This window comes from Hipposideros armiger, unplaced genomic scaffold, assembly GCF_001890085.2.
Source record: "Hipposideros armiger isolate ML-2016 unplaced genomic scaffold, ASM189008v1 scaffold_1140, whole genome shotgun sequence".
In the NCBI taxonomy this organism is placed as follows: domain Eukaryota; kingdom Metazoa; phylum Chordata; class Mammalia; order Chiroptera; family Hipposideridae; genus Hipposideros; species Hipposideros armiger.
This window is the reverse complement of record NW_017732490.1, coordinates 327,316-342,180: the sequence shown is the minus strand read 5'-3', so window position 1 is coordinate 342,180 and position 14,865 is coordinate 327,316. Positions and strand designations below refer to the sequence as shown.

At 32.8% G+C, this 14,865-nt stretch overlaps 1 protein-coding gene across 1 annotated transcript in view; it reads right to left on the bottom strand.

Annotated features, from left to right (window-relative positions):
* The window catches only part of LOC109376507 (collagen alpha-1(XXIV) chain-like), a gene marked incomplete at its 3' end in the record, with an annotated part of 104,510 nt that overhangs the window by 66,488 nt on the left and 23,157 nt on the right, over positions 1–14,865 (bottom strand). The window contains exons 4-5 of the mRNA XM_019632438.1: positions 8,335–9,689; positions 1,938–1,991 (exon numbers count right to left, since the gene is read on the bottom strand). Of these exons, the coding sequence (XP_019487983.1) occupies positions 1,938–1,991; positions 8,335–9,689 (1,409 nt within the window). The remainder of the gene's footprint in view (positions 1–1,937; positions 1,992–8,334; positions 9,690–14,865) is intronic.

Genomic DNA, 14,865 nt, shown 5'->3' with positions numbered 1-14,865 from the left:
TAGTTCCAGGATTATAAATTCTTTGAAAAGAGACTGTTTTTAATTTTACTAGTGTAGTACTTAGCACATATTAGCTATTCAATGAATTACTTGTCAATTTGAAATCAACTGCTTCTATTTACTGAGTATCTACTATGTGCAAGTAATTGTTAATGCTCTATACTTCTTATTACTAACCCTTATAACATTCCTGCAATGTAGTTATTTTGTATTCCTCCTTACAAATAAGGAAACTTCACTCACACGCCAGCAAGTAGAGGGACTAAGAGCCACCTCCAGAAAGCCTTCCAGCTCTCCAGGTCCCCTATACTCATTTGGGTTTGGTACCCATCTCTGTATTAATAATAACATATAGTTAATACTTATTTATCTATCTTTTCAATTCTGAATTAGTAGAGCCTTGTGTTTCAAGAAGGAGTGTCAGAAATGCACATATTGAAGGTATATCTAGCAAGATTAACGCTAAAGAAAAAAAGATTAGATTTCACGACATACGTCATTCATAGCCCACAAAAAATAAATCTGATAAAGTAAATGGAAAAAATTGTGGCAATTAACAAATGAATTGCTGCTGTAGATACAAGAGCAATGGATATAAACTATTATTTCACAAAGCTCAGTAGCACAAGAATGAGCCAGGATAATAACTTTAGAAAAAAGTAATATCAATAAAACTTTAGGATTTTTAAAAATGAGGATAATTTGTTGGTCATTACCAAATGAGATAAAATCTAGAGAGAGAAGAAATGTACAAAAGTTGCGAGTTTTAAGTTAAATAAAATTGAATGAAGATAAAATTAGGAACACAAATGTAATCATTAGCCTTGAGAAGAGAAATATTGTTCTTCCTTAAAGGAAGGAAGATTGGACAAATAAATGAAAAAAATATGGAAATTAAGGAAGGAGACTGCTGTATCATGAGGATGGATGGAGATTCATAAGCTGAAGGTTGTGCTGTGGGAGAACAGCCTTAGTAAGGGAGAGGGAATGCAACTAGAGCAAAGATGGACTCAGTCCCTGAGAAAAGCAGGATCCAGGGTCTCCTGACAGAGAGGGAAGAGGATGGAATTGTTTGCAGGCTAGAGGAGCGTAAGCAAGGTTTAGAAGACTCTGGGAAGAATGTGACAGGTCATTAAGTATGGAGAAGTGAAAGAAATACTAAATTACAGCTGGAGCCCAGTCTGTATTCATCTGTGGTCTCTTGTGGACGCGAGTTTGATGTGAATATGGACAACTTCAAGTAATATTTTAGGGTGATTTTTCTTTATATTGTTTATAGGATAAATAAAAATCAGGATAGAAAGAAAATGGATTACATATGGTATTTGCATTTGTCTTTATAACGCATAATCTCAATTTTTTTTTAGCTCTTCGAAGAATTTCTGTTAGTAAGTCTACATTTATTTTTCGGTTTGAAAGGAACTAAACTTAACACAGCAATAAATCGTTTGCTGGACCTGTGTAATGTGAGAAACTACTGCTGATCCTTAAGGCGGCTTTTTCCCTCAGGACACTTATTATTCTAGTCAATAGCTCCAGTATTTTCCACTATGTAACCCAGGAATGTACTATTTTAAGGCAGCCCACTCCTCTTCATTTCCCAAAGTAAATGAACCCCACTTTGGACTATCCACTACAGATGCTATCACTTTATATAACTAAGAATAATGTTACAAGTAGCACTGGGAAAGCCACTAATCTACAAATTTGATAATCTTTCTTGGGCATGTGCACAGAGAATGCTTTGGCTGGGTGTTTATACTCAAATAAACAGGCTGCACGTGTTCCTAAGCATCTCTTGAATTGGCAAAGGTACGGCTAAGTTTGAAGATCCAGGCAGGTTTCCAAAGGAAGTACATACTGTACAATGCTAGGAAAAATGTACTGGAAAGTTACCAATTCTAATAGCAAGTGGGAAACGGAGCCCATGTACTCACCCGCGGACCTCTCTTTCCTGATGGACCTGGTATACCTGCTGGACCAGGTGGGCCCTTGGAAAACAAATGCCAAGATATTAGGCATGATAACAGACATATCTTTTCTCACAAGCATTATTAAGCTTCTCATTCCAAGGATCTTTTTCAGTACCCAGTAACCAGCTGATGATTTTAAAGTAACACGAATCCCCTCATCCTAATCAGCAGGGGTGAGACTTGAAACTCAAGTGTCCTCTTTAATCTGGCCAGAAATGGCAGCAGGAAGTCTATGACTTATGGTTACAGGCGCTGTATCTGGTTTTTACAGGGACTGTAACTAGTAGTTTTGTGGGTGATTTTTACCTAAATTTACTTTTACTACTGAAGGAGGAATCCAATTTAGGCTTTGGAGACCAACAATGACAGGGTTTTTTTCCCAACACATTTCAAGAAGAAGACTTGCCTTAAAAAATTAAAGCACTGACCATTTTATGTTTCTTTAAAAAATGTATACGAAGGATATATGTAATGTGTTAAACTGTTATAATGAGATCCTTCTAGTATATTCAGTAATAAATCTGCCTTATACAAAATGCAGCATACCAGGAGATCACACATAGAGTTAAATGGTTTGTAAAACAGTTTGTATGAAAGCAAAAACTGATCAATTTTTTAAATGTTCTGAGTTCTTTAAATGTTATTTATTAAATATATCAAGTAAGAAATAGAGAACAACTTTTTTGCTTCTTCATATAATGTCTTAGGTCATCTTTTTCACTTAATCAATTGTGAAAGAATAAATGTTCGTTTGGGACATGGTTAGTACATATCCATTCATTCATCTGTTCATTACCTTCATTGTTACCAAGCACTCTGCTGATATGGCATTATTAGTGGTGTCTACAGAGCATACACATATTCCGTTTTATAAATATTCATTCATTATTGCAGGAAAAATAGTATGAGGTTTGAAATTAGCTATATCAAGGTTAAAATACTAGCCCTACGAACAAGTAGCATAACCTAAATGAGCCTCATTTTTCTGTAGCGTTTTTCTCTTTGAAATTTTCTCCTTTATTGATATTACAGTCTTTTTGCAATTTTCTAGTGCTCTTTATATATTTCAAACTGTCCATTTTCCTTTAATTTTATTTTTTCCCTCTCTTGCCCACTAACTGGATAAAAACCTTTAATGTACAAGTATGTTATACTATTGAGAGAGAAGTACTATTTCTACTCAACCCCAAACTCAGGGAATTCACCTTCCTGGATCATTCAAATGTTTTAGCTGCTATTATTATATCACTAGATTCAATCAAAAATTGACTTTCACTTACTAAAAAAAAAAAAATTGAAATTAGTTCCGGTTCTGCTGTTATAATCAGACGTTAACAGCTGTTGATTTGAATTGATGTCACAAAAAATAAAAACTAAAAATGGAAAATTAAGACAAATGTCTAATTTGGTTTATTGACCTATCACACTACTTTGTGACAAAAGAAAACACTATTCCATTCATATTGAAAATGCAGTCAATATCACAATTCCTACCACAGCTACTGGGGAAAAGAGAAAGTATATTTTATCTTTTTATTAAAATATTTGAGTTGTTTAATAACTAAATAAAAATCAATTTTAATTTGTCTTCACAATTTTGCATTTCCAAATCTCTGATAACAGGTTATTAATAGGTATTTTCTAGAAACAATAGAAGGAAACTAATTTTATATGGCATGACTATTTAAGGAGAATAAATTATTTTCTATCAATGAATAAAAATTTTTTCTACAAATAAATAATTTTCTATAAAAAAATTAATGGGAAAAGTGCTTTAACTTTCAGATTATTAACTTTCAGACTATTAATTCAATTAAAATAGCAATGGTTTTGTAATCATTCAATCTAGATTCAAATCATGCCTCCAACTATTTACTAGCTAAATGATCTTGGAAAAGTCGTTACGCCTTCTTAGCTTTAGTTTCCTCACCTTTAAAATCCTGATGATAAAAATCTACATTTCAGGGTTACTGTGAGCATTAAAGATATTATATATAAAATGCCTGTCACTCTGTCTGATGTCTAGTAGTTAACCAGTATACTATAGAGTATTTTATATTTTAAAGGTATGAATGGGGCACAGCAAGCACTCACTTAATATTAGTTATATTATTATTATTACTAGGAGATATATATATATATATATATATATATATATATATATATATATATATATATATATTAAGGCAAATGTATTCACTAGATCAATACATCTAAGAGATAGTAGTGCCTGGTCAATTAATCTTAGAAGTCCTGCATCTAAAATACCTTTTTAAAATCATTCACTCATTCATTTACTCACTCACTCAATAAACATTAGTAATCATCAAGTTCTCCTGGAGTTTACAGTCTAGATAAAAAGACACATATTAACAGATAAACACATAATTATACATTTTACTTAGTGATATGAAGAAGAAAACAAGCAACCAAGAGAGAGATTAACATAGTATACTAATTTATACTGTATCAGACAAGGCTTCTCTGAGGAAGTGTTAAGTTAGACCTAAAAATGAATGTGAGTTAGGAAAGAAAAAAATATAAAATTCCAGAAAATAGAAATAAAATGAATGAGGGCATGGGTAAAACAAAATAAAAAACAAAAAAACATAGTCTTACTGAAGAACTAAAAGAAAGCTAAGAGTGGAACGAGATGAGGTTGATGAGGTAAGCAGGGGCCAGATCACATGATCGCATAGGTCCTGATAAAGAAATTTCAGTTTATTCTAAGTGCTTTATTCTTTTGCCACTGAAGAGTTTAAGCAGATATATGACATGATCTGATTTATGTTTTTAAAAAGAGAGGATTTACATAAAATATGGCAGAAAGAACATTTTTTAAACTACCCTCCCTCCCTCAAAACCAACATAAAACACCAAAAGAAGAAATCATCATCTCCAATGAAACAAGGAAAGAACCACAACCACAAACCAGAAAATATGAACATTATCATCCAAATTCTGAGAAACACTGGAGTAAGAAGAGATGTTGAGAGATGACAAAACACAAACAAAAAAACCTCCTTAGGCCTCAAACCTTGGACAGGCTACAGATATCTAAAAGCAGCATTAGTCCTGAAAGTTCATTCCAACAATCCTTTGACTACAATGATGAGGTTTCAGGGCATGGGAAAGATACAGGAGGTGTAATTCATGACCCAGTCAAGACCCAGTTCCAAACAGCCAAGAGTAAGGAAGGTAGAGCTGACAAGGAAGAGCCCATCCTTTTTATGATCTACAACGAAATTTCCTAACCTCAGGCAATTTCTAGTGGTGAGAGGGGGTAAAAGACAAGAGCAGAAATCAACATACCACTTCTGAAAGAGCCTGTGACATATAGGGCCTCATGACAAACTGTACATAAAAATGAGAGGAGGTATATCTCTGGGCAGAGGACAAAATAAGTATGGTAAGATGGTGTTTAAGGCAGCAATCTAAAGCTAGAATCTGTAGCACTCCACCTTACTTCCCTTTGCCTTTACCTATACTACTCTAAAACACATAGCAGCCCAGAGAGAGTTGTTTTTAGTTTAAGAATGAGTAATAAGCAGAAAGAAACCAGCAAGGGACCTATACATAGATACTGAGGAGAGGGGGAAGTGTGAGTACAGAAACATAAATTAAAAGTCAATGAAAACCATTTATAAGAGGAATTACTCTATGCAACAGAGAAAAACAGTTCAGTCATATAGTCCACTGTAGATTCCAAGAATTTCAAAATGTCAATTTCCCATAAAAAGAGAGCTCAAAGAAGAATTAAAAGATATAAAAATAACAACCATGGTAATCAAATGTGAACCAGAAGAGCTTGAGAAAGATATGAAACTGCCAAAAAGAAACAATTATAGATGAAAGTCATTTTAGAAATAATGATAACTGAGTAAATACAACTGAAAAATCAATAAAGGAAAAAAGGTATAGGATAACTATTCACACAAAATGAAATAGAAAACAGAGCAATCAAATTAAAGTTTGCATTCTTTATTATTCAGCTTCAGCTTCAGGTGTACACTGCAGTCATCAGGCACCTACACCATCCATGAAGTGGTCTCCCTAATAAGACATGTGCCCATCTGATACCCTATGAAATCTTTACAACTTTATTGATTATATTCTCCAATACTGAATGTCAACTTTAATTTAATATAGATACAGTCATAGGATGTGGATGGAGTACAGCATAGGGAATAGAGTCAATGGAATTGTAACAGCTATATACGATGTCAGAGGGGTAGTAGATTGGGGGAGGAGGGTTATCACTTTGTGATGGGTGTAAATGTCTAACTATTACATTGCTTTGTACACCTGAAACTGATAAAACAAATTTAAAAACCTAAAAAACAAAAAGAAAAAAGAGCAATCAGGTGGACATGATTGTAGAGAAGATAATGAATACTACCATCACAAAGGACATTCAACATATGCATATGGTTAATATTAAAACATGGAAAAGAAAAAAGCTTGAGAATATAAAGGGAGCCTTTTCTATAATAAAATAAAAATATTCTTTAGATCAAAAGAGTACCAGAAAAGCTGAACAGAATCTAATGGGTTTAATGAACTGCAAAGATAACAAAAGAGCCGCATGAGGATACAGAGGGGAAAACAGTCACCTACAAGTAGAAAAAAATCAGAATACCCTCAGCCTTTCCACAGCAGCATCCACTTTGAGAAGCAGTGGAGCAACCCCTACAAAGTTCATCATTTCCTCAGCAGTCAGTCTCCTGTGTAGCTTTCTAAATCTACTTTTAGTCTTTTACACTATGCTGATGCAGGGTTCCCAGAGTTGAACAACGACTTCCTCATCAGAAGATCCAATGGATTCCTCCACTTTTCCTCAGTCCTTATCCTCTTAAACCTCTCTGTAGATTTTGGCACTGCTGATCAGTTTCTTCTCAAAACTTTCTTCTTTGGCTTTTGTGACAGTACGCTATATCCTTCTCTCCCATCTCTCTATTTCACCACATTTCTGCTTTTTTTCTTTTATAACCCCAAAGCAAACATTCCCCATGATTTGGCTCTTGATCCTGTGCCAAACTCCTTCCCTTGAAAATTATTCAACCCTACAGCTTCAACTATAAAGTTGACGGGAAGACTTCTAAACCTGTATCCCCTACCATGACCCCCCTTTTTCACTTCAGCTTCAACTTTTCCAACAGCTAGCTTACTAATTGCCAACAGTACCTTAAAGGTTTAATTAGTTTTATCTCCTAAATTCAACTTTCCTTCTTATTGCTTTTAGTTATGGTATCATCATTCTCTCAATCCACAGGCTTAAAATTTGAGTTGACTTAAATTCTCTCTCTCACTCTTTTTCTCTTTCTCTCTTTTTTTTTTTTTGGTTGTTGTTGTTATTATTGTTGTTTGGTCTATAGGTCCAATTACTTTCTTAGTTTTACTAAAGTTTTCTTCAAAATACCTCTTGAACCCTACCTTTCCTTTGCATTTTCACTGTTGTCATCCTATACAATGTCCTAGTCTGGTAACATCAAGATAACAGGAACTACCTATCTGGGCACTGCTATCAGACTGTTTACAAAATTCCCCATTGTGAACAATATAAAGTTAGAACTATCAATTTGACAATTACGCGTAAGACTCTCCATAACCCAACATCTAGCTTAGGTCTTAAATTTGTCTAACATTATTCAGCCTAACATTGTGGAAGAATTTGAGCTTGCTTTTATTAATCCATAAATGTAAATTGGCTATATCATTAACAGTTAAATGAAATATGTTACTCATATGGAAATTAAAATATTTCATTTAGAATGCTAATATAAGGGTTTGCTTTTTCCCAGTGATTCACTACAAAATTATCTCTATCTAAAATAAATTTTGCACTCTATTTTAATTCATTTGATACTATTGTGCCAAAAGGCTATTTAATTGATGTATGTGATGTATTTTTATTTAGTGTACTAATATATATATATATATATATATATATATATGAGTTATATATATAACTTTTATATCCTTCTCTTAACATGACTATGCATTAAGCCTATGTTTGTTTGTTTGTTTTTAATAAAGAATGCTGATCTATATTTAGCAGTTGAATTCCTGGTTAAATTTCAACTGAACAAGAAAAACTTATAGCTTACTCACCACTTTACCAGAATTAAGTAACCTTTTCAGCCTGCCAATAAAAACCAAGGAAAAAAAAATGAAGTACAATATTTGAGCCAGGATTGCATTTTTGGTTGGATGTGTTATAGCAACCATAAATTCAATCACTGTTGCCAGGATACACTTCTGAGATAGATCTAATCTGTTCTGTATTGTGAAATCCAGAGAATTCTTTTTGAAATGTATGGTAAGTTAGTGCATTAAGACATATTAAAAAACAACAACTTACGGGAGGTCCAGTGTCCCCTTTTGGCCCTCTCAGATTCTCCATATCGAGCATTGCATTAAAATCCTCATAATAATAATAATAATCATAAAGTTCAGTTTCATAGCTATTTTCGACGGGATAAGTAGCATCAGGATCAAATTCACCCTCCTTCCTTAGACCAAGGTGATTATCCACAGATGGCTCCTCTGTCACTCTGTATAAGGTTGTATTTAAAATCTGTTGCAGTTCCATGAGTTCGTTAGTGTGTAGATTTGCTCTGATAGCCTTCTTGAGATTGGTAACTGTATCTTGCTTTATATGTGGAAGAACAGATGATATCTTCTTAAACAGTGACAGACCAGTCACTCTATCACTATGTTGTGTTATATTGCTGGACACATTTAAGAGAGAATTAAATTTCTCCTCTCTATTTGTTCTTGCCTCACTGAGGAGATGATGACTCATTGACAGGCTTAAATTTGTCCGAGTAGGTTCCTCAGTGATCATTTCTTTGTCCCGAATCCCATGGTTCACAAGGTCCATAGCAGAGGCATTCCCTGAATGAAGAGAAGTTAACTGAGATCTTGGTTTCTGGTGTTCTTGTTGTTTAGACACAATGGCAGATGCATTATTTATGATATTTGGAACATTTTTGCCTTCAGTAAATGTGTCCTCTGACAGTACTTTTTCACCAAATTGTTTGGGTAAGGCAGAGTTTGCCGGTGTCTTAGCAGGTCCAATAGTTGTATGAAGAAGGCTTGTCCCAGGGCGACACTTCTGTTTCACGTATCTACAATAGTTTGCAGATGCTTCTGCAGAAGGAATAATATCCAACTGACATACTATTCCTTCAAAATGGACAGAATTATTATTCATACTTCCTACCGTAAACACACTGTTATAATCAAAGGTCTGAACTTCCGAAAGAGTCTCTCTGCTAAAATATTTCTTTCCACACTCAACAAACATTGAGACCACTTGGTTTCTAATAGTAATGGCAAGTGAGTGCCATTGCTCATCATGAACACTGTAGTTGAAAAATACAGACTGCTTTCCTCCAAGGTATACCACTACCTTTTTAGGTAATAATTGCACTCCTAATTGCAGTCTATTTTTATTTCTAATGCTGAAGAGAAACGCATTGTTTACTTTATGTGACTGCAACCCAATTAATATTGTAAACGGCTGTTCTAAGTTGACTGGTAATATTTTCATGAGAGGTGACTCAATATAAGCATCATTTGTTAAAATGACGCCCGATTCTGTTACATGGACCCCCTGAGGTAATGGTGTAGATGATGATGGTACTGCAGTCACTGATGATGAGTGTCTTACATCTTTGCCTCCAAGGCCTAGTTGATGAAGAATATCTATGCCTGGAAATTAAAAAGAGAGAGAAAAAGAGAAAGAGAGAAAGAATCTTACTCTTATGCATTCATGTGTTCATATAAATGTTTGAGTATGAGAAAATTTTCCTTGTCGGTATCAATAGTAATCCCTAAAATAAGCATCCTCTATCAATAACTAATTTCCAGGGAATGAGAGATACAGAGAGGGAGAGTAAAATGCTATACTCAATCATTTGAAAAACACATGCACACATGTGTTCACACACACACACACACACACACACACACACACACACACACACACACTGATATCCCTAAACCCAAATTTAATTATAAATGCTCTCTCATTTTTCCCAATCAATTAGGAATCTTATTTATTACACCAATGAATATATATGTTCAAAGATTCCCAGGTGCTACTTACTGTAATTTAGAACTTAAAATTTTATAATTTCTATGTTAAAGAGAAACTGTGAACATACAGTTTCACATACAAAAAGACATTTGTAATTTGGAAACTATTTTAAAAATTAAATTCACACGATCCTTTAAACTATAATTGTTCAGGCGGTTTCCCCTTCTAGCCTTTCTGGAAATCTACAAGCCATGTAACAGCTCTCCCTTTGCCTAATACTGTGTGTTCTACACATAAAGTACCCAGTCACCTTGATATCTCCTGGTCAAAAGAATTTAAATTCCTATTGCTTATGATCACCATTCTTTTTCTCTCCCATCCAAGTTTCTCTCTCTTCCATTTTATTCCTCAGTCTTCCACAGTAATTTTTATGCAAATAATATGTAGACTCTTTTCTCAATATTTATTGTATAATATAGATTTTACATAATACTGATTTTATATAATTGTGGATTTTTCTGGCTTATTTTTATTGTAATGTTACTGATTGTGTATTGTTTATCTCCCTTACCCAATTATAAACTCCTGTAAGACAGAGTCTATGTCTGACTCATTATTGGATATCTACTGTGCCTGCCTTGCAAGTAGTGCTATAATTTCGGAATGAATGAATTTGCCCCCACCAGAATCTAATCAGATGTCACATTTATCTTTAGAGTCCTATAAAAATGCTATTTATAAAGAATAATAAATCCTTTCTTAAAGATCTAGAAGAGCTTAGCCATATAATCTTTATTATTCTTTGGGTTACAAATCTCCCATCTGTATCTTTGTACATAAATAATGATTTCCAACAAGAAATGTCAAAGAATTGCTAATTCATAACTAAGGTAAGTAAAGAGAAATAAAAGGTTTTGAAGATTAGCCAGGAACATCGTCTTTATTTTCCTTTTACAGGAAATAAGTAGTTATTTGATAATTCGGTAAAAATCTCAAACATAATGGCAAATGTCACACCCAAGTCTGACAACTACTGGGGGTGCCAAAGAAATGTATACATATTTTAAGGGATGTTATCTATGTATTACTTTTCTAAGTTGAATTGAATTACAGTAGCAATCTCAAAAGATGGCGTTAATCAAATGAATGCTAGTGTCAGCATGGGACAGGCAAGACAGTCAAAGAAAATGGTGGAAGCACAGTTGTTCGAGGAGCAAAAGACCATTTTGAAGTGGTATTTGAAATTCAAGAACGTTGTGGAAGTACAATGACAGTGAAGGTGTGAGTTATGCAACAGAACCTCCAGCATGCCTAATAATTGCATGCATTCACGATAAGTTTGAGATTCATGGTACTGTGCTGATGTGCACAAGGGAAGATCCGGAGGCCTTGCACAGCAACAAGTCCTGCTTCTTCTGCTATGGTGTTGGAACAGTTTACAAGCTCACCACAGAAGTCTACCAAACAATGTGCTTGTAATCAGAAGTGCCTGGACGCTGATGATAACCACTTTGAGCACCTCTTGTAATTGCAGAAGTCAAATGTGACTTGTATTCATCGTTTGTTATCAGTATATATCATTACAATTTTAATACAATTTTTTCCTTTCTTGAAATGTGTATACATTTTTTGGCACCCTCTGTGTATACAACAATAAAATAATTACTGAATATCACTCTTGCATAATCTAGCAATACAATCAAAATGTTTTCTCATTAGAGAGTTTTTTAAAACATGCACATGTTTTATTTTAAGGTTAGAACAACCATCATTTATTTATAAAGTAGTTGTAATTTAGTAATGCTTTTAAATGTCACAATTGTACTTAAGACACCATGATCAATGTCTAAGATATTGTGTGACAGTGTCTCTCAGTGCCTCTCAAACTTTTCCTCCAAAATATTCCTAACAGCAATTTAGAATTATATGCTTCTCCAGGGATTTGGGGAAATATTTAAAAGGGGCCTCATAAAAACACACACAAAAAAAACCCTCTGAATTTTCATGTTTTATAATTTATGAAAAATTTTCATTTTGCTCCATAATATGGCTGTTTATTTCTAACATAAAACATGAATTACCAGCTAAATCAGTTAACTCTGCCCATCCCAATCTTCAATGTAAATTTACACTCCTGAAACATATACCATGCTTAGTCTGTGACTTTGGGTACTCTTCCCCAGTGCTACCTGCCTCTAAGAATGTGCAAATCTCAATTTGAGAAGTAAACTATGGAGGAAACACTGCTGCTGGGAAAACCACAATGCTTAAAGTATATATAATCATAAAGTATGTAAAAGTTATCATTCTATGATGCCAGACAGGTTACTCTTACACAAAGGAAGAGTCACATGTATGTAGTATGATATCAAGGGCTGCTCCTTACCTAAAAAAAAGGCTCTCCTTGCATTTAATAACCTCTACTACATACTTCCCAAATTTCTGATTCTATTAAAAGGAAATATTATTGGAAAGAGTATTATTTTAAAACCTGATAATACATATATGTATTTTCAACATTTATATATGTGTGTGTACATATATATGTATATATATATATATATATTTATTTATATTTACTATCCAATTTATTAGTCACTAAATTTCCTGTTATTGTACCATCCTTGTATTCCTAAAACAAAATTTATTTGATGGTTGTATATTATTTTTTTGATATCTTACTGGATTCTTGAGGAATAACTCATGTAGAATCACGGCATCAACATTTATGAGCTAAGACTGGTCTGTGGCTTTTCTCTTATTGCATTATCTTTATCAGAGTATAATATTAAATTTTAATTGTTTTCTATAGCATAGAATAGTTTAAATACCTTTAGAATTATCTTTTTCCTCAAAAGTTAGATAAAACTCAGCTGTAAATCAAACTTACCATGTTGGTTTTTTCATTGATAGTTCTTCCTCCACTTCCTTAATCTTTTATGTCAATTGATTTATTCTGATTTTCAACTGCATCTTGAAACAATTTTAGAAATTTATATTTTTCTGTGAAATAATAACTTTCTTCTAGGCTTTCAAATGTATTAGTCAGATATCTTCATGTAATATCCCCTTACAATACTTTTGGTTTTCCTATTTCTGTAGTTCTCTATATAATTTTCCAATTTTTAATGTTTTGCTATATTTGTTCTTAAGTCAGTCTCATGTTGGTTATTTCAAAAGGAAAGCCTTTGGATTTTTTTTTTTAATCCTCGCTATTTTTGTCAGTTTTTTATATTATTAATGAATTTATACATTTATATTAATTAATTATCTTACCCTATTTTCTTTTTGATTATTTTATTCTTTTTCTAATTTCTGAAGATGAGTACTTTAGTTATTTATAGCATTGAACCTATAAATTTTCTGAGTATTGCTTTAGCTGTATCTCATAGGTTTTGGTATGTGGTATTTTTATTTTTGTTTTTTTTATCTAAAAACTACATAACTTTTACTTGTGTTTTCCCATACACCCAAATAATTTAATAAAAACATGAAAAATTACCAGTTAGAAGGTTTTTTTTTTGTTTGTTTTCTAGTTTTGTTATTAAAATCTAACTTAATAGCATTGTGATAAGAGAATCATGTCTAATCTGCACTTCCTATTTTTGAAACTTAGAATAATAAATGGTCAGTTTTCAACTGTGTTTGATAAACACTTACAAAGGTGTTTCAAATTTACTATCAGTTAGCTGAATGTCACTGTTTATTATCTATATCCTGTATATCCTTGTTTATTTTATACAATTAATCTGTCATGAACAAAGAGGTAAAGGAAGTCCCTTACCACTAGTATGTTTGTTTGGCCTTTTATTTCACGTGGTCTTAACTTTATGAATATTGATGTTATGTAATTATGCATACATAGTCATAATATTCATACATTCACTGGATATTGCTCCTTTTCAAATTATAGATTTATGTGGTTGATAACTTTTTTTTTGGTATAATTTCGATCTTATCTGGTATTAAGACTAAGCCCCCTTTCTTCAACTTTTTTTTTGTTTGCATTTGTCTGATATACCTTTGCCCACGCTTTTATTTTCATCTACACTGAAACACTGTGTTTTAGGTAAAGAGGAAATTGTTTGATTTATTTTGTGATCTAATCGGAAAACTTTTTTCTTCAAATATCAAAATTAATTCTATTTACATTTATTGATGTGATTTTTTTAATCTTTAATTTTACTTTATGCTTTCCCATTTTAATTTTTTATAAGTCTTACACTGTGTGATTTTTTTTCCTTGCTTTGTTTTTGTATGCAGTTCTTTTGAGATTTAGAAAGGTCTGCATTTTTATTATAAGGGTTACCTTTAAAATTATAAACATATACATGTTAAAGATGTCCCTAACCATCTTTTTTGGACATATCTCTTACTTCTCTCCTATGGGTAATGTTTCCTTTTTCTTTTCTCCTTTATCCCCCTTTCCCTCACCATTTAATATTATTAGTGAATAAGATCAACTTTCATAATATTTACCTTTTTATTATTAAATATCCTTTTAGTATTTTTATTGGACTTATCAGCTTAAATAATATTAGTTCCCAGCTTCTACATATGAGCTAATCAGCAAATTAAATCTACTTTTTTTTTCCTCTTCTCCTGCCATTTTTTGGGGGTTGTACCATTCCTACATTGTGAGTTCATATGGCATTGATATTCTGTTCTGTTCCCACATTGTCTTCAGATAAACAGAGCCAGTCTTTTGTAGTCGTTTTTTCAGCCATTTCCTCTTTGCTGAAGTTTATCCTCTATTAGTTTCCTCAAGAATGGTTTATGGGAACATTTCCTGAGTGTTTGACTTTTTTTTTTTTTTTTTTTTTTTTTTTTTTTTTTTTTTTTTTTTTT